Source organism: Eucyclogobius newberryi, unplaced genomic scaffold (assembly GCF_026437365.1).
Source record: "Eucyclogobius newberryi isolate DKJ021-1_F unplaced genomic scaffold, fEucNew1.0.hap1 SCAF_15, whole genome shotgun sequence".
NCBI lineage: Eukaryota > Metazoa > Chordata > Actinopteri > Gobiiformes > Gobiidae > Eucyclogobius > Eucyclogobius newberryi.
In genome coordinates, this window is record NW_027315779.1 from 16,697,370 (window position 1) to 16,721,576 (window position 24,207).

The following is a 24,207-nucleotide window of genomic DNA, read 5'->3' on the forward strand; positions in this document are numbered from 1 at the left end:
TTTCATATTCTAGGTTGAATTGTGTTCTCGATGTGTTACGGAATAGCATCGGCGTATGTCTGATTCCATGACAAAGTTTGATTTAAATATTATGCTTTAAAATATTTAATCATAAGCTTTAAATATTAATTCTGCCTTTTTTTTAACCAAATTGAAACACACTTTAACATTTTAATTATGGCAATAAAATACATTCGAAGAAATTATTTTAATAATAACTAAAAGGGTGGAAAAAAAACAGAGCCAGAAATCAGAATGTATCAGAAATGTAATGGGGTTTTATATTAAGTCCAACATATGCAATAATCAGGAAATAATGCACACAAAAACTGTGATAGATACTAAGGAAGTGGTGTTTTTATATGGCACAAAACTGAACTCGTTTACAAAACAAGTAATAAAATAATGTAATTAAGTCATCTTTTTTGTAAAATAACATAAAATCCTAATCTCAAAAATCCTACATTTAAAAGCTACTCAAAAGTACAATTTGCACACATTAAAAACCATTAACCATTTCCATTATTATGCACTGCATGTGAAGATGTGTCCAGATAATTATAGACTGTTCCTTGTGACTGTAGTATCAGGACGTCCTGTTGTCAGTAATGCAGTTCCCACCAAATGCTTCACAGCCACAAGCATCAGCTGATGCTCGTGTAAAGAAGCCATTTACTTTGAATTACGGCAGTAATCAAAATTAAATGGCTTTATATTTAGTAAAAAGTATCAAAATGACTGATAATGCCATTACGTTAAACTAAAAAATGTTTGTAACCAGTAATCACTGTTTTACAGTGAAATAACACAAATAAAGAAATTCAGTATATCATTTATAAAGTCATGATTTAAACATCTAAAAAATCCAAAATGACAAAAGAACATGAAAGCTATCTAAATTAATATTTCAATCTAGACTGTATAATTATTGTTCTTTGTTTTAAATCCTTTTAGAACATACACTCTTTTATAACATGAGTGAGTGAGTTTTATAACAAAAGCCTTCACTCCTAAAATTAAATATGACCCAAAAGTCTAAGGGTGCATGTTGTGTCAAACAGTGCAGGTTACGTTGGCTCAGTGTGCGCTTGAGTTAGTCCTGTTTCGATTCAGCGTCCTCCTTCATCTTTTGCTCCTGCATTCGGCTACGAGTGGAGGCTAAAAGAAAACAGTCAGTTCAATGAGACACAACAGTTGACTTGATCCAGTTATTTTTCAGTTCATTTAGGGAGAGATGCCCCACAGTCAACGTATTGTTGACATTAACAAAGGCTAATTTAAATGCATTAATATTTAAAATGATAGAACACAGTATGAATACAAATTTAATCAAAGAAAACGTCCAAAAATGACTGTTTGGTGATGAATGTTTGAAGTAAAAAAACAACAAAAAACACTACTCTTATTTTGCCAAACGTAGTACACAACATTATAGACCATAATGAGTGAATTGAAACTTACTCATTTCTGCAAGCTTCTGTATCAGGGTGGAGTCTCCACTAGATTTGCTGCAATCAAGAAAAACAAAGTGCCTAAAGTGCTCAACTAAAATGCAAATAAAAAGTTCTCATTTGAACAAACCTGCCGTCGGCTTCATCTTGACCATCAACATCGAAGCGTAACCTTTTCAAAGGTTTAAGACTAGATCCGTAATCCAGTGTCCTCTTGAAGGACCGATCACTGCTGTTCACCATCTGGTTAATCTTCTGGAAGCGGTTTGACAACTGCCAGACAAAAAAAAGATGAACAAAATTTTTCCCGTTTTTTTGTTATTTTTTATGGTTAGAAAACAAAAAGCTACACACCCCGAATGATTCACCGATTGATACCAGCATTCTGCAACGACAACCAACGCAAAAATAAATACAATTCTGTCCATTTGCGGCTGTGGAAAGCATTTATGAAAAAGACTGACCTGGAGCGCGGGGTCATAATGCCAGGAGACATGCGCGTGCTCTTCATTGGGGAGATGTAAACGTTGTTGCTTCCCGGGACTCGAAGGGGAGAGTTGGGGAATTTATACGGACTACAAGGGATTTGTGGGATTGGAGAAAGAGTTGGAGGCTGATGACAAAGAATGGAAGGTAAATGAAACTGATCTGATTTGAACATTTGAACGTTAAAAGGATTTGATTGCTCACCCTGGGAGATGCATACTGTAGGATGTTCGTCTTGAGCTTCTGCATGAAGACCTGGTTGTAGAAGACGATGATGGAGTCGTAGTTTTCTTCGGAGATCAGTACCTGCTTAAAGGTCTACAACAGGAAAAACAAGGCATGAATGCTGTAATACAATATAAAAAGAACAAACTCATAAGAAGGGGATTACCTCTTGTTTGGTGTTTGGCATGTTCTTGTAGGCTGTAACAATGGTCTTGAAGCGCAGATCTACACATTTCACTTTGGCGATGGCATACATGGCTGACATCATCAACTGTAAACAGACATACAGACAAAGGCGCATGTATTTTAAAGATTTTTTTTTCTCATTCTAGTTTTAGTTCTATGCCACAAAAGCTCCTAACTCCCTTGTATTTGCTGGCTGTGGACAAAAAAAAAACACTAAACTACTATTTAAATGCAGAAACATTAAAACAGGACAGTCCTGCTCTGCAACTCTCTGTCAGGCTGTTAACTTTTACGTAACACAACAGGTAAAACACACTTCAATAGAGCACTTTTAAACCCAATTTGTGTTCAGAAATCAGCATTACCTGGTCAAGATGGCGGTTCCTCATGAGCTCGTACTCGTGCTGCAGTGTGTGCTGGAAGAGAGTCCAAATGATGGGCTCCAGGTCGGGGTGTAAAGAAAGCAGGTAGGAGCAAAGCATCTTCAGCCTCGTGTAGGCCAGACGGTACACTGTGGCAATTATACATTTTATGGCAATTATGAGTTTGATAACATAAGGCATGAACAGTATATTAGCTTCATCTTGATTTACATTTTTTGTAGAAGAGACTGAGCGAGTTGGACTTTAAGTGTCGAGTTGGCTGAACAGCGAGTTGGGTTTGGGCCTGAGAGACGGGGGCGACAGGGGACTCGGGGAATAAAACCCGAATACCCGGGCGCAAGGGAGACAGATATCTGTAGAAACAAAGCATTTCAATGTCTGTGAGAAAAGATAATAATAATAATAATGATGATAATAATAAGGATGATAATAATAATAATAATAATGATAATAACAAGGATGATAATAATGATAATAAAAATGTTAATAATGATAATAACAATAATACTGATAATAATAATATAATTAATAGCGATGATAATGATAATAATGATAATAACGATGATAATAATAATAATAAGAGACTGAAGAACGGGTTTACTAGTCTTAAATGGCACAACTTGGTGATAGTTGATATATTTATAGTAGAATGATAAGAGTTAGTCTGTAAATCTGGGCTAACCGCACTCACAGATCAGCTGCCGTGTGGTTGTGCTGTAGTGGTTGATTGAGGTTGGCTGGAGTTTCTGCAGGTGTCTCTGCTGCACCGGCTTCCTTCTCATGCTTCAGAAGTTCAAAGAGCGGCGAGCCCTGAAAACAGCATTTATTTCACTCATCAGGAATCACACAAGCATCATTACACAGCTAATTAAGATGATGTGATGCGGGATGTGTGCTAGAAATGTCTCACGAGTTTTTACTTTCTTCAAAATAACCTGTTTGGTAAATATGAGTGTCTAAATGAACACAGTTAATGGACAATGGGTTGTTCATTTTGTTGATGCAAGAGCACACCCTTCTGACTAAGATTTGTACTGAAAAAAACAAAACACCACCAGCTTCTGTTAGAAAACTCTTAACTATAGGGTTAATATCTAATCTGTTTAATTGTAAACTATCCGATTTTGAAATTGCATTTGCCTTGGAGCACGGCCTAAAGCACAAATTACAGATCAAGTCTGAATCAGTGGAAGTGGTTGTGGATCCTAAAGCTCGCAGCAGCTGCACGTACAGGCTTGTTGCGTGTCAGTTTACCACACCCTGCTCTGGGCTGACAAATATCAAAAGCAAAAGTACATGTTGGTGTCTCACTGCACAGTGGTTAATAAAAAGCTTTGAGGTTAAATTCCTTTACGTCATCACCCAAAGAGGATGTCTAAGAGAGTACATTGATCTTGTGAAACTTATCTGTTTCAGATCCATCTAATGCACGTTTTATGTGTGGATAAACAAACAACAAACAACAAAAACGTAAGTCAAAAGGAAAAAGAATAAAGCCATTTAGTAAGATTTGTGTATGATGAATATTACCTAGCATGCATTGTTTGAGTACAATACAAACTTATTCTACAACACAATAATAATCAGCGGTGGGAGGACTTTGGTCTATAGAGGCTCCACCCTCATAGTCTTGACAGTTGAGTAAGTTCTTTGGGTGAAGCATTTGACTAAACACTCGTTTAACACACAGTGGCAGATCCGTGGACTAAAGATCGACTTTGTTTGGACTGGTTCAGCACAGGGAGAGTGGAAGATAACAAGCGGTTATCATTTATGAAGACAAACACAGGTTTTGTGAAAGGAAGACATTGTAACTACTTCAGAGAACCATTTGGATTTTTGGAAGAGAATAGATCTTCAACGGGCTTTGGATACTTGGGACTACTTGTTGAAAACTTTTTATGTGATTATTCTACTCCCCAGTGGAAGGCAAACTGTAAACTGCCAGTAACAGGAGGAAGTACTCGACTATATTTGTCTCATTTGAAACTGTAAACATGGATAACAACTCCTTATCAGTTTATAACTCCAGCTCCCACATACAGTGCAACAGAAGCGACGATTTCAAATATCCTCTCTACAGTGCGGTCTTCAGCGTGGTGTTTGTGGTCGGACTTCTCTTCAACACTGTGGCTGTGTACATTTTTGCTTGCACTCTGAAACTTAGAAATGAAACAACGACATACATGATGAACCTGGTGGTGTCGGACTCTCTCTTTGTCCTCAGTCTGCCTTTTCGAATAGTCTACTTTGTGAAGCGGGAGTGGATTTTTGGCCCAGTGCTTTGCAAGATTTCTGTGGCTTTGTTCTACACAAACATGTACGGGAGCATCTTCTTTCTCACCTGCATCAGTATAGACCGCTTCTTGGCCATTGTGTATCCCTTTCGCTCTCAAACCATTCGAACAAAGCGAAATGCCAAACTGGCATGTTTAGCCGTGTGGACAATAATACTTTCTGGAGGAATAGCTGTTGGCTATAAGTTGAAGACAACATCTCTCAAAAATATAAATTCTTTCACATACTATTGCTTTGAGAACTACTCCAAAGACCAGTGGAGGTCGGAGCTGTCCAAAGTGGTGATGCTTATCGAAACTGTAGGTTTTATCATCCCACTTTTGTTCAATGTGTTCTCTTCGGTAATGGTGCTACGGACATTAAAAAAACCACAGACTATCAGCCGAGGGGGAAACCTCAACAAAACTAAGGTTTTACGGATGATCATTGTCCATATTGTTATATTCTGTTTTTGTTTCATTCCCTACAACTTCAACCTCATATTTTACGCCTTGGTTCGCTCAAAGGTACTTAAAGGGTGCAACGCAGAGTTTGTGGTCCGCACCATCTACCCCATTGCTCTGTGTATCGCAGTCACCAACTGCTGCTTTGACCCAGTTATTTATTACTTCACTTCAGACACAATTCAGAGCTCCATCAAACGCAAATCTACAAGATGGCAAAATGAGACCAACCTTTTCAACAGACTGCAACTGGAGAGTTCCAGGAACAGTCCCGTCTCAACCCCCAAAGTTCTTACTTTAAGAACACCTCTATCAAATCTGAGTGAGTCTGCAAATGCTGACGCAAATTTGGGGATAATGAAGGGCACAAACCCATAAGCCAACACTCTTAATATTGTTATTTGTTCTTTTGTTGTGATTCATTGTAATTTGTGTATATTTTATGCCGTCTGTGTGTACAGGTCACATCTTATGATTGACTATGTTGAACCAGTATTAAACTAGTTTAAATTACTGTAGCTGTTGTGTGTGTGGAGCACATCATTAAAATTGGATTTTTTAAGGATCATAAGCACTTTGTAGATTAGCATAATGCAGTATTTGTGCAATAAAATAACTAAAGTATAATGTTTCATGTCTTTACCGCTCTATACCAGAGAAGTTTTAATGGAGTTTACCAAAACGTTAAAGATATGTGCTACAAGACTGAGCGTTACTACATTCCTCTGGACACTGTAGCCCCAGGGTCTACTGACATCATGCAGAAGAGTAAATTGTGAAACAAGAGACCTGCAAAGACACGTCTCACCACAGGATTCTACAAACCAGGGCACACTCTACGAACTGAGATGAACAAGTTGCAAGTGAAGCCAAAACAACTGTGTGCATTTCAAATCCATCCCATGCGATTTCTGCAGCTGTCTTCTAATTCAACAAAACACAATAATTTTCCCTCATGATATTCAAATGTTGTGAAATTCTTGTGATAAATGAGTGTCATAAAAATTATGCTATTTAATTTTTATATATATATATATATATATATATATATATATATATATATATATATATATATATATATATATATATATATATATATATATATATATATATATATATATATATATATATATATATATATATATATATATATATATATATATATATATATATATATATATATATATTAAATACACAACACATTTTCAATGTGTGGTTGTAGTTTCTCTAAACATACATTATTAGTGTTGGGGAAAATATATAAATTATACGATTCAATAATAAAGCACATAGGCACAAAAATTCACACATTTGTACATGATGTGCATTTATTTCCTATAGACAGATACTACATTATCCATAATCACCATGTCGTTGAGCTAAATAGTGACATACTTTATGGGACTACATTTTTGTGCATACAGATTTCAGTCCCCAGTGTGAAAAATACCTGCTAATACAAAGACTAAAACGGTCTTTACTAAAGACGCACAAGGAGCATGAACGGGAGAAGCTGGTGGCTTGTCCTTTAAGCAGAATAGAGTAGTAGTGACAAAGTGGGCGGGAACTAGGGCTGGGTATTGCAAAGACCCTCGCGATACGATACATATCCCGATACTGGGGTCACGATACGATACGTATCTCGATACTTGTATATTCCGATACAATTCCCTCATTACGATACGTATCCAGATAAGATTTTTTTTTAAATGTGTAATTTTTTTACTCTGGATAAGAAAATTAATGAAATTTCATGTTTATCCACAAAGCACTTATTTATAAATCCATAACTTCATACATCCAACCAACTGATCCAAATAGAAATATATGGAACACATTCTGCCTGAAGAGTGGGTCCAGCTCGCCTCCGACGGTCCCTCATCTGCCTGAAGAGTGGGTCCAGCTCGCCTCCGACGGTCCCTCTTCTGCCTGAAGAGTGGGTCCAGCTCGACTCAGACGGTCCCTCTTCTGCCTGAAGAGTGGGTCCAGCTCGACTCAGACGGTCCCTCATCTGCCTGAAGAGTGGGTCCAGCTCGACTCAGACGGTCCCTCTTCTGCCTGAAGAGTGGGTCCAGCTCCAGTCTCCTTGTGTCCGTCTGTCCGTCTGTGAGAGTCGGATCTCTCCTTTACTGGAACTCCTCCAGGTTTCTACGCTTTTTTCCCAAAGAGGTTTTTTTTGTAGTTTTTCCTGGCCGAGAAGGAGAGTTTAAGGACAGAGGACCCTGGGACATCGTCCCTCGCCACCACAGACATTGTCTGACTTCATCGCCACCACAGACATTGTCTGACTTCATCGCCACCACAGACATTGTTGATTCATTTCTCCCTGTGGCCCTCAGAGGCAACTGTTGTTGTGATTTTGGGCCTTACAAAAATAAATTGATTTGATTTGATTTGATGATTCTAGTATTGCATGTTTCTTGCCAAACAATTGGCCTGGTCTGAATATGCTGCAGCAGCATCTTCAGCACAGATCAGCTTCTGATCAGGTCCACAGCTCCTTCTCACCTCGGCCGAGAGGAGCTTCTGATCAGGTCCACAGCTCCTTCTCACCTCGGCCGAGAGGAGCTTCTGATCAGGTCCACAGCTCCTTCTCACCTCGGCCGAGAGGAGCTTTTGATTAGGTCCACAGCACAAACAGTAGATCAAAAGTACTATTCCACCTCGTTTGCACGTGTCATTAGCTTGTGTTCCGGCAGATTGAGCAGCTTCTGCTTTTCCAGCAGGTAACAGGGCGCCCCTCTTTAGGAGTTCGCTTCAAACTAGCCGCCTGGTCGATTCATAATAGATTGATGTTGTTTAAAAGTATTGATACTGTGTGCTGCCCGGTGGTCGAGTGATTAAAGCACAGCATACGTATGCCAGGCTCCGGGTGCGGCCGGCCGCAGTGTCGTGGGTTCACCTTGGCCTCTCCTGTCTAGTAAAGCCTACAGGCCACAAAAATCTTTTTTCTTTTCTAAAAATGTAAAAAAAATGACTCAGTATCGAGTCCGTGACGATAAATCGCTGTATGGATTTTTTTAACACAACCCTAGCGGGGTCCACCAGTTTGTCTCCTCAGACTTTCAGTTCTCTGCTGCTCCACTGATGTTACAACCTGAGGTGAGTAGAGCTGGGTTGAAATAATCGATTTTCAGATTTTTAATCGATTCGCATATTAATGACCGATTATCAATTCGTACGTCCAAAGATCGTCTTTTTTTTTTTTTAAATTCAAATTATTTTCTACATTTCCCTCAGTGAACTTCAATCTACCTTCAAGAAAGATAATCCAGGAGTCCTAAATTATCTTTCTTGAAGGTAGATTGACCCTTAACATTTTCATCAGTCTTCCAGCCATCAGTAACTACCAATACTTGTAAGATTTGCTGTTTAATATTGATATAATACTAGTTTTAATATGTTGCTTCTCTACAGGAAACGGTTCAAATACATTTTTCATTTTTAATAACATTAACCCCCGGATCGAATCGAAATCGGATCGAATCGGAAATCAGATCGAAATCGGAGCGAATTGGATGGGATCTGAGAAATCGGAAAAAAACGATTTTGAAACGTAAAAATTTGAATCAAATCGAAACCCAGCTCTAGAGGTGAGTAATGGGATTAATGCGTTTTAGTTTTTTCCCCAACCAAACTGGTAGAAAAAAAATCTATATCTACTTCATGATGCACGAAAATCTCAAAAATTATGCAGATATATCACAGGGACTGGTAAAACTAAAATGTAACATATAATTAATGTCAGCAAAACATGGAGCATATGGCATCTGTATGTCTTAATGTTTTCAACCAAATCTAATCAAACTAAACTGAGCCCTTAACAGATGATAAAGCTTTTTTATCCGTGTGAATTAAATTTACACTGATGTTTACCTGTTTTATGGAAACATTTAATCTTTTATAGGCAGCCTGTGTTTGTCCGAAATAACAAATATTAATTTAGCTCATTGTCCTTTACAGTTGATTCATGTCTCCTCGATATAACGACTCAGGTTTTATAGCTCATGAAATTCTTATTTGTTGCAGGTGTAACTGCTGTGATAAAGGAGACCCAACACTGAACTAATTTCCTCTTCTATGTGTGGTAGCACCATGTCTTTTATATGAATATGGACCAGTGGAACATGAGTCAAGAGCCAGTCAAACCAAGTGCACTCCTGTTTAACAGTACTGTGAACACAACCTACGGCATCATTTTCCTGGGTGGATTGGTGACAAACACTTGGGCTTTAACCAGATTGTGCCAAAGATCTCACAAGCTCAACAGCACTTCCATCTACATAATCAGCCCATCTGTTGCAGACATGTTTTTTTTATAGCGTCTCTACCTCTGAGACTCTACTTCTATCATGAAAAGGCCCTTTCAGTTAGGATCCTTTGGATTCCTGGATCGGCGCACTGCGTAGGGCTGCGTCAGCCGTGACACCACTCCCACAGTCCCACAGTAAGCACACACTCACCATCATTTACTGGTTCTGGGTGTGTTTCTCCTTTGTTTTGTCCCATATCATATCAACCTGTAGGGAAATACACTTACTCATGATGGCCTGCTGCCCAGCCGTGCCTTGGCTAAAGTAACCATGGCTATGCACTGAGTGGTGCTTTCAGTGGCCAGCTCAAACTGCTGCCTAAATCTACTCATCTATTACTTCTCCCGGAGACGGGTACAGAGAGCCATCTGCCAGAGGCCGTGGCAGCAAATGACACACAACACAGCAACAATCCACTGAACCTTTAGTATTTATCAATTACCACTAAATTGGCGGTTGTTATGCATGTTAACAAAATCCTCAATTAGTATTGTAATCTGAACCAAATAGCTAAATCTAACCAATCTTCACGTGCAGTTCAGATAGCATTCTCTTAATGTTCAAATAAAAGATAATACAATGACATCGTACTGACCGTGAGCCAGGCAATCTTCTCCATGATGAGGTTTTCACAGGTCTCCAGATGTTTGACGATTTCTTTGCTCAGAGTGGGCTCAGCTTTGATGAAACTCTCTATCACTTTGTAAAAGTCAAAAGCTGAAAGTTCAAAGACATTCAGGATCCAGGGAAAGCACAGGTTGCTTTCTGACGACTCATCACCATTTCCTCCAGATTTAAAACTGCTCTCTAATGACAATGACAGAACAGGCAGTATTATTAAAAGACTAAAAGACGAACACTATTAGTATAACACCACCATCAAGACATTACTCACCCCCATATGTCGCCATGACAACCTCTAGAGCACAAGCAAGAAGGGATGTATGAAATTTGGAGTCATTGAGCAATTTACTGTGGGGTAAAGAACAGGAAAGGTAATTACAAACCAGTAATATTACTTACAATTATGTGCAGAACTGCATACCTGAAATTCTGCACGGAGAGTCTTTTCTCTTCCTAAATATCAAAAATATTGCATGGTCAAATTGAAAATGTACATTTAAAATGTTATAAACCACTGTATTTCATACCGATTTCAGCATCGCCTCCATCACTTTATAATACAGTCGGACGCCAAGGGTGTATCTCTGATGAAATACAAACTTTTTGTCAAAATGTCCGTGGATTTAGTGTAAATTGTTATTGAGCAATCTTTCATATTACTTGTTTCCCAGTAGAAATTAAGCGTGGACCGACAGCCTCGCTGAATCTTTGGCTGAAGGTCTGCCCAAGAGTTTCCAGTCGTTTCAGCACATTTTGTGTGGGGCCCACAGTGCAATTCTGAAGAGAAATCCTTTAGTTACTTTAAGTGTCAATTAACTACAACCATATCTTCACTGTTGTGTCAAGCAACATACTTTAAAATATGTATTCAGATTGGTCGAGGGTCTGTCTCCATTGGAGACAAGATCACCTCGAAGTTGTTGAATAGATGTCATTGCAGCCCTAAGCACAAAAACAGATTAAAAAGAATAAACTATTATTCTCTCACACACGTTATTACCGTGCAGGTTTTACTTCTATAAACAGACCTGATTGGGGTCTGTGGCGGGATGCGGACAACATCATCTCCATGTAAAGTCTTCTTTGGTGTTTTTTCTACTTGTGTTCTGCAGATTAAAAAAAGAAACTGTCAACATACTACCACCACAGCCATTGAAAAAGATGGAGACTAAATTACATTTCAATTATAGGAGCAAGGATGGTCTCGTCTCCATCCAAAAACAGTCGGGCATCGAAATCCTTCTCCTGGAGGTAGTGCTCTTCATAATGTTGTTTTAACATATTAACCTGATAAAAACAAGTTATTTTTCACTTTTAATATCTGAAACTACATATTCTACATAAAAAAGCTCAGTTTAGTGTTTTTATGTACTAGCTTATGACAGTAGCATCCAGTAATAGCTGTTTTATAACCTATACAGCCTGACACACGGAGTCCACATTCTTTTGACACTATAGACCGCATATCCAACATACACCGACATGTGTGAAACAGGAAGCAGCTGCACAATCGGTTGCCTTTTTGACAGGGGAAGGCACAAAATGCAGCAGTTAACATTAGTGTCACATACCTGAGGTAAATCTACAGATTTTGATAGATCCAATGACTCCAAGAAAGCAATGAAGCTGGTCTGATATACGTTCTTCACCTGTAACAGCATGTTAAGAATGAGACGAATATATATTAAGTAAAAGGACTTTAATGAATAGTGAGTAAATGCAGAGTTCAAAGCCGAACCTCGTCAGCGTTGCATTCGTTTTCTTTACTTAGGGTCTCCAGCAACTGCACGTCCAGCTCTGGTTCAGGAGGGCGCGATTTGACTTTGGTTTGGCTGCGACGAGACGTACGTGTTGGAGGACTCTGAACTGTGATAGCCGATTCTGTGAGAAACATCAATTATAGCTTGTGTTAGCTTTAAACACAATTTTACCATGGGTAATATGATTTATTTGCATCTATGTTATCCCATGTGAAACTTTTGAAATGGTTTCTACTACAAAATCCTATTTGGACGTAATAGGTTAAGTAACACTTTTACACTTTATTGTATTTACAAAAAGCTTGTTAGCCACAAAACGCAGCTTACTGTAAAGAGGTTGCACAAGGTCTGCAGGACAACGCTTGATAAAAAATTCCATTGCACAAAGAAGCAGCTGGAAAGATATGACCAGGTCGTCCTCCATCTGCAGAGCTTTTCCTATAAAACCGAACATAAGCACAAGTGACATTTCATACAAATAATAACATAAAAAAAAAAAAACATATCCAAAGCGAGGAATAATGTTTAATGCTAGGAGAAAATGAAAAATGGGGTTTTGACGGATGTGTTGCTTGTGGAACGTACCTTTGGCCAAGAGAAACAGTGTCCAGCAACTTCGTGCAAGCTCCATGTTTCTAAAAAAAATCAGCACATTCATCACATTAACCAGGAAATACAATACAAGCAAATAGTTAACAAAATCAGTGCATTTAGTAAATATAAAAATCAACTTACCCTTCATTTGAGCCCAAAATAAATATATTCTTACATGTTCTGAAACAAGACATTCCGCGTTTTAGCTCTTCAGTTGCGCCATAATTCAGACTAAACAGCAGACATTTCACTCTTCTTACTTTTCAAACCTCTGGTAAAGAGCCAGAGTCACATCAAACTTCTTCTCCAGCCTCATTACAGCTGCATTCACTTTTGTACTGATGGTGTCCAGATTCACATCAAGTTTTCTCACCAGGCCCAGAAACCCTTTGACACTGCAGAGAGAAAGATAAACAGAGTGAAATACGGAGAATCATCATTAAAGCTGCACAATGCAACTTTACTGGTGGAAAGTTACATAATACACTGCAACACAGCGATTTTTACAGCTTTGCTTTGAACGTTCTACGGTGTGGAATTAAGCTTATCTTACATTTATTTAATTACAGGTGTTTATTGCTAAAAATCGATCGGCCGACCACAGACCTGAACTGTAACTTAGGCTGAGCAGAAAAGTTACATAGTGCGCCTTTAATGGAACAGTAATACAACCTGTTATGATATGACATTTATCAATATTAAAAGTATCAAAAGAAAACTAGTTTAACATATAGTCTCTATTATTGGCTTAATAAAGCATGAACAACAAATTGATCAATAAAGAAGAAATTGCTTATTAAGAAAGATTAATGTAACGCCTTTGTAAAGCATGAACAAAAGCTGTTAAGATGCAGTTATTAGAAAGTGATACAAATAGTGAGTTATGATAAACTTACTTCATATTTACCGCCTTAAGAAGCTGAGTCAGGGTGAAACATGCTGCGTCAAGGTCTGTCACGGTCACAAAAACACAAGCCCCCCACAGCTTTGTGCGACCCTCCTGCAACAAACAAGAGTGAATGGACAATGACTTCACTTTGACAAAACAAGAGCAACACACAGAGCAGTGTTTTCCAACCAGAGGTACGGGGACCCCAGGGGGGACGCAGGGACTTATCAGAAGGTACGTGGAATGATTTAGATTTTGTAAAGAGGTGACGCTGAACAGGATTTTAATATTAAATGTTCTATGAAAACATTGAAGCAAGGAAGCTTAATAGAAATAATTGCCAACAACAGATGCCTAAAGAATCGCCTGTACACAAGTTAGGGGGGCGAGACATAAAGGTGGCATAAGCTATAGAAAAAGCAAACATACCAGCACTTCATTTACAGTTTCTTGTATAGTTTTCCACAGTTTCCAGGCCTGCTCACACACCAGGTCTGACACAAGGAGGTTCTTGCAGAAGATGACAAACTCTGTGTCTTTATCTCGGTGTCTGGAGATGGAAAGAGTTAGGCACAAGGAGTAGTAGTAACAATAGGATTCACACGATACATTAAAGCTTATGGATAAAGACTGCTTTCAATGAAAATACCCCATAAAACACAGTCAAGTTGGGAATATCATAACCCAAAAAGACAAGACACCCAACCAGTGATTATTGTTTAGCGAGGAATATTTACATTATCTTGTTCACTATGGAAATCTTGCCATGGTATTATCATTCATGTGGTACTAGTGAAAAGGTGGTCACCCTTATCATAGAATAATAATGTTATTCCACTCGGTATTACATTGGTATGACCAGTGTATAGCAGAAGTATAACGTAACTGCATATTTTCTGTTTTAATCTGGCAGTCTGGTGGTAGTAGCCTGAATAAAACGCAACATGGACCCACGGAGCTTGCAAACAAACAAAGTCTAACATTGTGACTTACTTCTTCAAGGATAATACTGGGCTTTGCTTCTTGTCCGATGGAGCTCCCACTTCAGCATCGGCTTTGGCGAGGTCTCTTTGTGTCCCAGAGTTGCGCTTTTTGGGTGGCATTATCAAAAACAGGTTCTTTAATCGTAAACGCGTAAAGTATTACAGTAAAAACGTACAAAACAAGGCGATAGCACAGCGTAAACAGCAAAACACGAGTTCCGTGGCAACAATACAACACAATCCGGCCGACTTCCTCAATCCGGGGGTGAGGGGCGTTTGTTTTGTGTCTCGGGTTTCGCGGTTGTGTTTGTTTTAAAGATAAACTATAAAATACGTCGGGATAAAACTATTCTTGAAAATGGGTTAGCTTAACCTTCAATGTCTTAACACTGTGTCGAACAGATTTATGGCGCATAAAGGGATTCATAAGATAATCTAAACGTTGTATCTTATCATACCACGTGACAAAATGTTACGGCAATTCATAAACGAGCGAACCCAAACTCACATCAAGAAAACGCGGGAAAGTGTTGACGCAATATCCGGTCATTTGCATTTATGGCGTGTCTTGTTTCCAATAGTTCATGGTTATTTAGGCCAGCAGTGTTTATGCGCTGTAATTGTCTCTGTCATATATATACACTCAACTGTATTGTTTGCAATAAAAGCCTATCATGTATGGTTTTCCTTCTCAACTTTTTCCTGTGGATTATTGACCGTCCTCCTGTGGCGAAACCAGGTAAATGCAATGGTGTTTATACTGTGACGCCAATCATTTATTTTTACACAATTAACAAATCAATAAAATAAGGGCAAGGTAAATCGTTTTTAAAAAATACAAAATACAATCATTACTGTCATTATTGTTTCAGATTCTACTTTTAATATTAAATAAACATCTGTTATAAGCAACATGTGGACTGTGCGATAACAAGACATAATTTAGGGACCTAGTAAGAAAATGAACCTTTGCGTAGTACCCATGTAAAATACTAATGCCACCAACAGTTTCCAAAAACATGGAAGAGACCGGTTATTTACTAAACTTAACATACAAACTTCAGCGCAGTCTGTTGACTAAAGACCAAAAAACTAAATTCAAAAAATAAAATCTATTGATCTAAATGAAGTCATAAAATCGTTTAATAACTACGCAATTAAGACATCTGAATATCAAGCCTCTAGTTTGGCAAAATGTTACCTTTTTGTATCATCTTAAACAGTAACATCATAGTTTTATAAAATAAAGCCTTTAAAAACATGACACATGGTTTCATATGAGTGAAAAGCGAGTCTCGAGTTTCAGGTGACATTTTTTCTTAAACAAGATTGTGTTTTGACAAAAACCTTTCCACAATAATTTATTTACTGACACTGGCAATGTTAATAAATTAGAGAGTCCATATCATCCACATTTCTTCTCAAAACATAAAACGCCTATAACTATAATAAGTTCTTAATAACAGATCCATGAAAAAAACGTTGACGATTGTCCAGATGGTCAACAACTGGTAAACAAAAAAAAGTTATTTTCAGGAAATAAATCCAGGTGCACGACAGGTCAATCATTACAGATGCAGCTTCCAGAGTCAAGTTGTTTGAATGTAAGAGTTTCTCCATAAAATAAGTCTTTCCTTGTCCTGTAAGGCGTCAGGCTTGGCTCCCCACCTCCCACGTCATGGCGGTGAAGTCCATGTCTGTGAGCGTCACTGTAAACGGAGTCTCCACTCTCTCCGGCTCCACCCGCTCCTCCACTCGCTCAGTGCTGTTCAAATTGTTCACCCTCCAGGAGTTTAGAGGTCGAATAGATTTTTGAAAACGCTGTTAAAAAAGAAACGATAGCAAAGTCAATAAAACGCTTGTCATACACACAAAAAAGGGTCACACTGCCAAAACATTTTGTAAGACCGCCTTTAGTTTTGATTAGAGAACACTTTCGCTGTGACATAGTTTAAATAAGCTTCTGAAATATTAACAGATTTATTTCCACCCAGTGTTGGGAGTTGGCAGTTGGCAGTTGATATTGTATTGATGATGAGAGTGACCACGGCACAAAGCCTTCTCCAGCTCAAACACTCTCACTGGGGTTCAGATCTGTAGTACATTAGTTTCTGCTTCTCCTTAGATGTTTTCTCTGCTTGATGCCAATGATTTGACCCTTCTCAAACATACTGTGACCACGGGATATGTCTTTCCACATGGTTGTTTCTGAAATGAGAAGCAACTCACTACAAAATCGCTTCACCTTGATATTTTTATGACTCATGCATATTAATGAGGCTATATTGTTGTCTGGATTTCAGTTGATTTCCATGTCAATACTGGCCTGAATGGTAAAATTCTGCCAAGACAGCAGAGAGCAGCACTGAGCCTCTAAACACCTCTTGAAAAGTAAAAACCAAGACCATTCTAAATATATGTACAATACAATTGAATTTGTATTTTTAAGTGACAAGAGGTTTATTCATTTTGGAAACAGGATGTGATCAATACTTCCACTGACTCAGTATCAACACTGATTCATACTAGTATCTATACCAGAAAGTGTCTTATTTTAGGACTCAAATTTTGTGAAATGCAAAAGTCAGAGAAAAATCACAAGAAATTTTCCTTGTCATCAATATAGTATATATAGTATAGTATGGTATATTGACATTAGAGGCAATGCACAGCCCTAGTCAAAAGCAGCAATGATCCTATAGGAGGAGCTTAAATGAATCAAGGTGGCAGTGTATATTCAGCACACTTAGTTAATCTTTGCATGTTTGTGTGTAATGCAGGAGGGGCCCGGCACAAACTGTTGTATGTAACGAGACCTGAAAAGGACAGATTGAAATAGAGGTGATACTGACGTCTTTCAGCGTCCCAGTTTCTTTGTAGATGGCAACAATGCCCCAAATGAGGATCTGTAGACAGCAGGTTGTTGCCATGCACACACCGAGTGCTTTCCCCCACATCGGATACACATATGAGCCGTAGTGAAGAGGCGTGTTGTACATTTCAATGAAGATGTAAGTCAGGATGAACTATAAACACAGGAGAAAGACACTCAATAAACTTACAATGTAAAACAAAGGACAAAGCCGCATTTCGATTATTCACCCTGAGTTTCTGTTCAACTGCAGAGCTCTACTTATTAGAAACTGATTTTACTTTCCAATATCCATCCATCTCTAATCTACTTTCCAATGAAGTATCTGCATTTTTAAGCACCAGAGTTTATGATGAACTAGATCAAATTACGCTTACTGTGAGAGTAGAAATAGGATACAATCCAGAGAACATTTAAGAGGAAGTATAAATATAGCAGTATTGAATTTTCCCTGAGAATGAATAGAGTTGAATAGAATATATTTGCTTGGCTTTCATTAGTATTTTATACAAAAGAGCTGCACACGTGCTTACCAATAAAAGAAAAGGAGTGAAGAAAACCCAGCAAGCTTTGAAGTAAAACAAAACTTTGGTGCACCATGGAGGGCAGTGACGAATCATGTCTATGATGTCCTGACAAAACTGGTTCACTCCTATTAACACATAAGGCATTTCATAACAGTAAGACAATATATATATATATAAAAACAAAGACTGCAACAAATAATCAGACAATGCAAACATCCCATGAGGAGTAAGTACATAAACAGTGAGATGAAAATGACTGATGAAGCCAATGCAGTGGAAGATGTGGGTGTTATACCATAGCAGAAGGAGATGCCAAGGCACATGAAGAGCACGATTATGATGAGACCAAAACTGGTGCTGAACGAGTCAATGAGGGTGAACCAGTAAATGCCTCCCTATGAACACACATGACTGAAATGTGAGTGTGACGGCACATAGATTAACGGTGAACACGTCCATTGCTATTTATGCAGGTCACTTACATCGGTGATCAACAGGAGGCCCATAAGATAGAAGGAAAAACAGAGTGCGCCCAGGAACAAAGACTTGTGCAGTGTGTTTTGCCGGAGATGTGGAAACTCGTCCAGGACGGCTGTGGTGATGCCCTCCATGTTGCCGAACTGTGGGCAACAGAGCGTGGCATTATTGCAGGGAAAGGGCCCCGTGCACCATTGTCTTTGTGCGGGCTCACCAGAGTATCGACTCCCAGCATGAACAGCATGAGGAAGAATAAGATGGACCAGAATACGGAGCCTGGCAGCAGAGCGAGGGCTTCTGGGTAAGCGACAAACGCCAAACCTGGACCTGTAAAAAACACAACGCATTCCATACACATTAAATGCATATTAAAATGACATGATATGCACATAAACATAAATGGGTACTTCCTGTACATAGGGCTGTGCAAGTGATCACTTTTGTTTATTATTCGCTTGGTGCTTTTAAACAAAATAGTTTACGGCCAGTCCTGTAGTAAAAGTATGTGTTTTGGAGGAATTCATCGAATATTGTTTTGATAAATACACCTTTATATTGAAAGACATTTATTTTTGTATTTTTTAAAATCAATCTCATTTTGCAAAAGTAAAGGTTAAACTTTCTAGGGGAGTGTCCGCCACCTGCCTTAGAAATTATATTCCTTGGCCAGGATGTTCCACAGTATGGCAATTAATCATATCCATCTCCAAGGCCAAGTTACAGGTCAGATCAGTGAAAAGCAAACTCAAGGTATTTTTTAAGCAACAAAAACAGCTGTATTTGCATAAAGAAGGATACGTTTAAATACCATACTCTAGAACATTTTAGGTAAAGCAATATTACTTTTATGTGGCGGGACAGGCGTAACCTCCAGAAAAATGACATAGCACACTAAAGAACAGCAGTAATCCTTTGGTTGCACTGTGGGACTGGTTTTTCACAGGATCTCCTTCAAAAGGTGCATTCAAAATTGTACAGTATGTTTTCTGAATTTAAATAACTTCTGTAGAAAATGCAAAGTACCTGTGTCAGCCACCTCTCCGACCGGCACTCCCTTCCTCCAGGCCATGTGCCCCAGGATGGAGAAAATGGCAAACCCAGAAAAGAAGCTGGTGGCACAGTTCCCGACAGTGATGACTATAGTGTCCCTGAAAGAAACCTGATTTAGAAATGGGAGCGCGCCACATGAACATTGTGCCAATACAAAATTGCCTCACCTGATCACATTGTTGTCAAACTTATTATATGAGGCCATGGAGAGGAGCCCACCGACACCAATCCCTAAAGAATAGAATATCTGAGAGGCTGCATCGTTCCACACCTGCAGAGGACATCAATTAAACAGTCATTCAAACAGCAATAATAACACAGGTATGTACATGGTATTATCAGCCAGCCAGCCTGACCAAGCCAAAACACACATGTTTGCATTACAGAACAAAACATTTACATCTTGTTATTTCGGATGCATTTTTAATGCAAAGTAAAAATGCAGAGTCAAAGTTTTAAGAGGTTGAATAGATTTCGACCTCTTAAGGTCGAGAGTGAATGTTTTCCCATTGTCCAAGTAGTTCCTCTCCTCATCTGCTTTTCATTAAATAAAAGGAGATGAAGGGTATTTTGGTCATATCTAAATTACAACTCAGTTTCTCAAGTCTTACATGGATACTAAGGGCACATTTATGTTGTAAATGTTAATTTCAAGCCCAATACCTGCGCATTTGCTAATCGGGCCCAGTCTGGGGTGAGGTAAAAAGCCACGCCCTGCATCGATCCTTCAAGCGTAGCCCCTCTGATGATGAGGACGATGAGCACAAAGTATGGGAAGGTGGCTGTTACATACACTACCTGGGGAAAAGAACATAAATATAGACACACAGACATTATATATTGGGTTTGAGTTGTGAAATATTTCTTTTACTTTACCTTCCCAGAGCTGCGGATGCCCTTGAGCATGCACAGGAAGATAATGACCCATGCGGCCAGAAGACAGAGAGCCAACTGCCAACGCACAGGGCCTGGGTCATGGAGCCCCTCACTGTACACTACGCCCAGAACACGCTCACTAAAACATAGACATTCACAATGGCAATGTTTACAGGTACACCAAAAATATGATAACTATCTGATTTCAGATCAGATTATTCAAATATCATGCAAACAGTTACCTCTGATGTGAGTATTCTGATTTATTTCTGATTGTTCACACCTGCGCAAGTTTTGACCAGGAAAATGATTGCATAATTATTGTAAAAGTCATTGTACTTTGTCTTACTAATACAGTTACTCTAAAAATCCTTTGATTAACTGTCAGTGGGTGTTTAAGATAATAAGAATTCCAAAATCTGATTTTTACTGACCATGTAAATGTAATATTACTGAGATATCAGGGCAAGCTCTCCATAAATATAGGTACAATTCAAAGATTTTTGCCCCTAGTTTTAATAATGATAAATAATCATAAAATTGTGATGATTTGGAACACAATAATTGTGAGCAATAAGTCAAGGCTAGAACAGGACCAAACCAAGTCTAAATCAGGACTAAAATGGGCTTGAACCAAGACCAAACCAGTGTAAATGCACCACAAATAACTCCCATCAATATGATCATATCTCAGTATCAACACAAAAAGTAACTACAGTGTCTGGTAGTACACACAGAAAAAAGAAGGTAAGAACTAAGTAAAAACAGCAGTTTAATACTTGAAATTGTAGACTGAGTTATGGGACTAGAGCTTTTTCTTTGTATCAGGCAAAAAGGGTGTGAACGGTTAAGTCATTGTAAACAAAGTTTGAGTGTTTGAACTGAAACAAAGACTATGACCCCAAAGAAAAACGATGTCAAGTCAACAGCATAAGAGACGTGTAGTGCAAATGTACTGTATTTTAAATAATGATAATTATACTCAGTTTAAACAAAGCAATAAAATGCACTTACTTCCAGAATATTTCGGTGGGGCTGAGTCCTCTTGTGGTATAGTTCGAGCCCGCAGTCTGATTCCCACAGAACGGTGCATTGGCTACAGCGTCACAGGACCAGGGCAGGGGGCTCTGAAAAGAGCTGCCCAGGTAATAAAACGTCCAGGCAATGATGACATTATAATAGAGACACACAAGCGTGGACACACACAGCATCCCAATGCCAATCCCTGAAGAAAGAGAGAGCAGCAAATAGATTACTGCTAAAATGCAAACACATCATCGTTCAAAAGCGGCCTCAAAGGGAATTAGACAATCGTAGACAATATCCCCTCTTCTTATACACTCCAGCTGGGCCAAGTTATTAAAAAAAATAGCAAAAAACAGCCCAGTGGCCAGAAAGTACGGCGTCTGGGAGGTACAGAAATTGAACCTCTTCAAAAATGCTGTATTAAAATGGAGCCATAAGAACCTTCTTTATCTGGGCACCAAAAAGTCTACAAGTGGGACTAGAAATATATTCAAGTCATTAAAGTGGCCCTGAATCTAGCCTTCTGTGTTACAAGACAGAATTAGCATACATGAAATGATTAAATGTAATCCTTGTGTTACAAAACAAATGACGAGTCAGTCATGAGTCAGAAAATGTTCTTTGTCTGCAACTATTCAGGAATGACAGGTGACACAGGCCGCTGATGTTCTTTTGTCATTATCACAGGACTCTGCTCTAAATAGCAGGGTAGAATTCCTTCATCATTCACTAACTAAATTCTATTGTTTATCATGTTTTATTGGTCATACACATACGTAATAAATACTTTACTACCTTTCAGTAGAGGGCAGCATTTCCATACGGTGATGGGGCCGGCTGCTCCATATTGGCCTAAACTCAGCTCCATGAGGAACAGTGGCACTCCAGTGATAAACAGCATAATGAAGTATGGGATGAGAAATACACCTATGAGAAAATCACAGAATTAGATCCCTCTGATTTCTTTTCTGAAGAAGAGGAGCAAAGAAGACAGTTTGTTAGAATGTTTTTGTATACTTCTTAGACATAGTGACTTTGAGAGTGACTTCTTAACCTTCTATATCCAGCATCGCCCGAGCGATCAGATGCACAGTGTAATCAAGAACATCACCGTCTTTTTATGGCTTCAAAGTCTTAACAAATATCTCCATTAATTCTCATGTACGTGTGAAATAAACCAAAATCTGAGCACACCAAGTGCACAGCAGCACATTTGATGATTCAAGGCTTGTATGACTCTCAGAGACTTGCCTCCTCCATTGCGATAACATAAGTATGGGAATCTCCACACATTTGCGAGCCCCACACAGTAGCCGACACAGGAGAGCAGGAACTCATATTTTCCACCCCACTGTTCCCTTGGGATGACAGTGGGCACAGGACTGGGAGCTCTTGAGTCCAACGGTGTCTGTGTCCCGTTGTGGCCATTCTGAGTGACAGTGTGTCCATTTTTCTGTACTGGATTCTATCAAAGAAATGATTGAAATTAGACACAGGTAACATGTTCAATTTTATAATATTTCAATACTTCCTGTTCCTTTCCAAACGGTACCAGAGGATAGGAGGAAGTCATGATAATCTGTGTGCCCATTGTGTTGTTCTATTGTAAATGTGCTACAGCCAGGTAATAAACAAGTCACAGTCTCATGTAATAAAAGTATCCAACAAAACCTTATCAAACCCAAACCCAGTGTCAAATAGGTACAATCTTCATAAAACTCTAATAAAATAAATAAAATTCACTGGCCTACGGCGACATTCCAGAGGGAATGAATTTCCTCCAGTTTTGTTAAGTTGTGAGAAAAGTTTAGGTGAACACATCTGCTGAAAAACATTATCTCCAGTGTCAGGGCAGCTCCAATAAGACGAGGCGATGCGGACAAACAGGTTCAACCACAGAAACAGCTCAAAGAACGAGACTCTCTGTGAAAACTGCTTTAAACACAAGAGAAACACTACACGGCGGTGAAGAGCTTTACGTTAGTCCGTACCTGCGCAGCGGGGGTCCTGGGTGGTGCTTTGCCGCGTTCGTCGTGCATTTCCCCGCCGGCACCGGTGAAGTTGTATTTGTTAGTTTGTCGTAGTAGTTGTGGCTACATTTCACAAAGTAGAAAGTCCTCTCAAAACGGTCGCCATGTTCATAAGTGTAATCCAGGCCCGTGGCCTATCGTTGGTCACTGTTACCGGCTGTGTAACCGGAGGCATCAGCGGTGATGCAGGAAGCGACTGTGGGCGGAGAGATGCGCCGGGGCCGTGCGGAAGCGCGCAGGTGCAGCAGAGGTACAGAGGAGGTGTAGAGGAGGTGCAGAGGAGGTGTAGAGGAGGTGCAGAGGAGGTGTAGAGGAGGTGCAGAGGGGGTGTAGAGGAGGTGCAGAGGAGGTGTAGAGGAGGTGCAGAGGAGGTGTAGAGGGGGTGCAGAGGAGGTGTAGAGGAGGTGCAGAGGAGGTATAGAGGAGGTGTAGAGGAGGTGCAGAGGGGGTGCAGAGGGGGTGTAGAGGAGGTGCAGAGGGGGTGTAGAGGAGGTATAGAGGAGGTGCAGAGGAGGTGCAGAGGGGGTGTAGAGGAGGTGCAGAGGAGGTATAGAGGAGGTGTAGAGGAGGTGCAGAGGAGGTGTAGAGGAGGTGCAGAGGGGGTGTAGAGGAGGTGCAGAGGAGGTGCAGAGGAGGTGTAGAGGAGGTGCAGAGGAGGTATAGAGGAGGTGTAGAGGAGGTGCAGAGGGGGTGTAGAGGAGGTGCAGAGGGGGT

General features: G+C 39.4%; 3 protein-coding genes and 1 pseudogene across 3 annotated transcripts; 2 read left to right on the forward strand and 2 right to left on the reverse strand.

Annotated features, from left to right (window-relative positions):
• Positions 1-259: 259 nt before the first annotated feature.
• Positions 260-14,900, reverse strand: rb1 (retinoblastoma 1). Its single transcript, XM_072446361.1, has 27 exons — positions 14,646-14,900; positions 14,082-14,202; positions 13,660-13,763; positions 13,024-13,158; positions 12,905-12,943; positions 12,755-12,804; positions 12,497-12,607; positions 12,148-12,290; positions 11,981-12,058; positions 11,587-11,696; positions 11,438-11,515; positions 11,264-11,351; positions 11,070-11,186; positions 10,937-10,993; positions 10,831-10,862; positions 10,681-10,757; positions 10,381-10,592; positions 3,423-3,541; positions 2,942-3,084; positions 2,714-2,859; positions 2,329-2,433; positions 2,142-2,255; positions 1,916-2,064; positions 1,806-1,836; positions 1,582-1,724; positions 1,462-1,508; positions 260-1,158 (listed from the first exon to the last, which is right to left on the reverse strand). The coding sequence occupies exons 1-27, from the start codon at positions 14,753-14,755 to the stop codon at positions 1,094-1,096; spliced, it is 2,724 nt and encodes a 907-aa protein (XP_072302462.1). The 5' UTR covers positions 14,756-14,900; the 3' UTR covers positions 260-1,093.
• LOC140360900 (lysophosphatidic acid receptor 6-like) lies at positions 4,580-6,304 on the forward strand. Its single transcript, XM_072446360.1, has one exon. The coding sequence runs from the start codon at positions 4,729-4,731 to the stop codon at positions 5,848-5,850; it is 1,122 nt and encodes a 373-aa protein (XP_072302461.1). The 5' UTR covers positions 4,580-4,728; the 3' UTR covers positions 5,851-6,304.
• On the forward strand, positions 9,585-10,205 carry LOC140360401 (probable G-protein coupled receptor 174; annotated as a pseudogene).
• Positions 14,901-15,817: 917 nt separating the features above from the next.
• slc6a7 (solute carrier family 6 member 7) lies at positions 15,818-23,684 on the reverse strand. The gene is made up of 14 exons (XM_072446362.1): positions 23,455-23,684; positions 22,715-22,928; positions 22,259-22,390; positions 21,452-21,662; positions 20,438-20,576; positions 20,225-20,359; positions 19,729-19,832; positions 19,535-19,659; positions 18,726-18,838; positions 18,517-18,654; positions 18,330-18,429; positions 18,041-18,159; positions 17,488-17,661; positions 15,818-16,456 (listed from the first exon to the last, which is right to left on the reverse strand). Exons 1-14 carry the CDS (start codon positions 23,500-23,502, stop codon positions 16,286-16,288), a joined length of 1,923 nt encoding a protein of 640 aa, XP_072302463.1. The 5' UTR covers positions 23,503-23,684; the 3' UTR covers positions 15,818-16,285.
• Positions 23,685-24,207: the final 523 nt, after the last annotated feature.

Coding starts and splice junctions, on each gene's coding strand:
- slc6a7 (XM_072446362.1), bottom strand. CDS start 23,502: ATGCACGACGAACGCGGCAAAGCACCACCCAGGACCCCCGCTGCGCAG. Junction 20,360..20,437: donor GCATCCGCAGCTCTGGGAAG/GTAAAGTAAAAG, acceptor TCTTTTCCCCAG/GTAGTGTATGTAACAGCCAC. Junction 18,655..18,725: donor TGCTGGGAGTCGATACTCTG/GTGAGCCCGCAC, acceptor TGTTGCCCACAG/TTCGGCAACATGGAGGGCAT.
- LOC140360900 (XM_072446360.1), top strand. CDS start 4,729: ATGGATAACAACTCCTTATCAGTTTATAACTCCAGCTCCCACATACAG.
- rb1 (XM_072446361.1), bottom strand. CDS start 14,755: ATGCCACCCAAAAAGCGCAACTCTGGGACACAAAGAGACCTCGCCAAA. Junction 12,059..12,147: donor ACGAATGCAACGCTGACGAG/GTTCGGCTTTGA, acceptor ATGCTGTTACAG/GTGAAGAACGTATATCAGAC. Junction 10,593..10,680: donor TGTCATGGCGACATATGGGG/GTGAGTAATGTC, acceptor CATTGTCATTAG/AGAGCAGTTTTAAATCTGGA.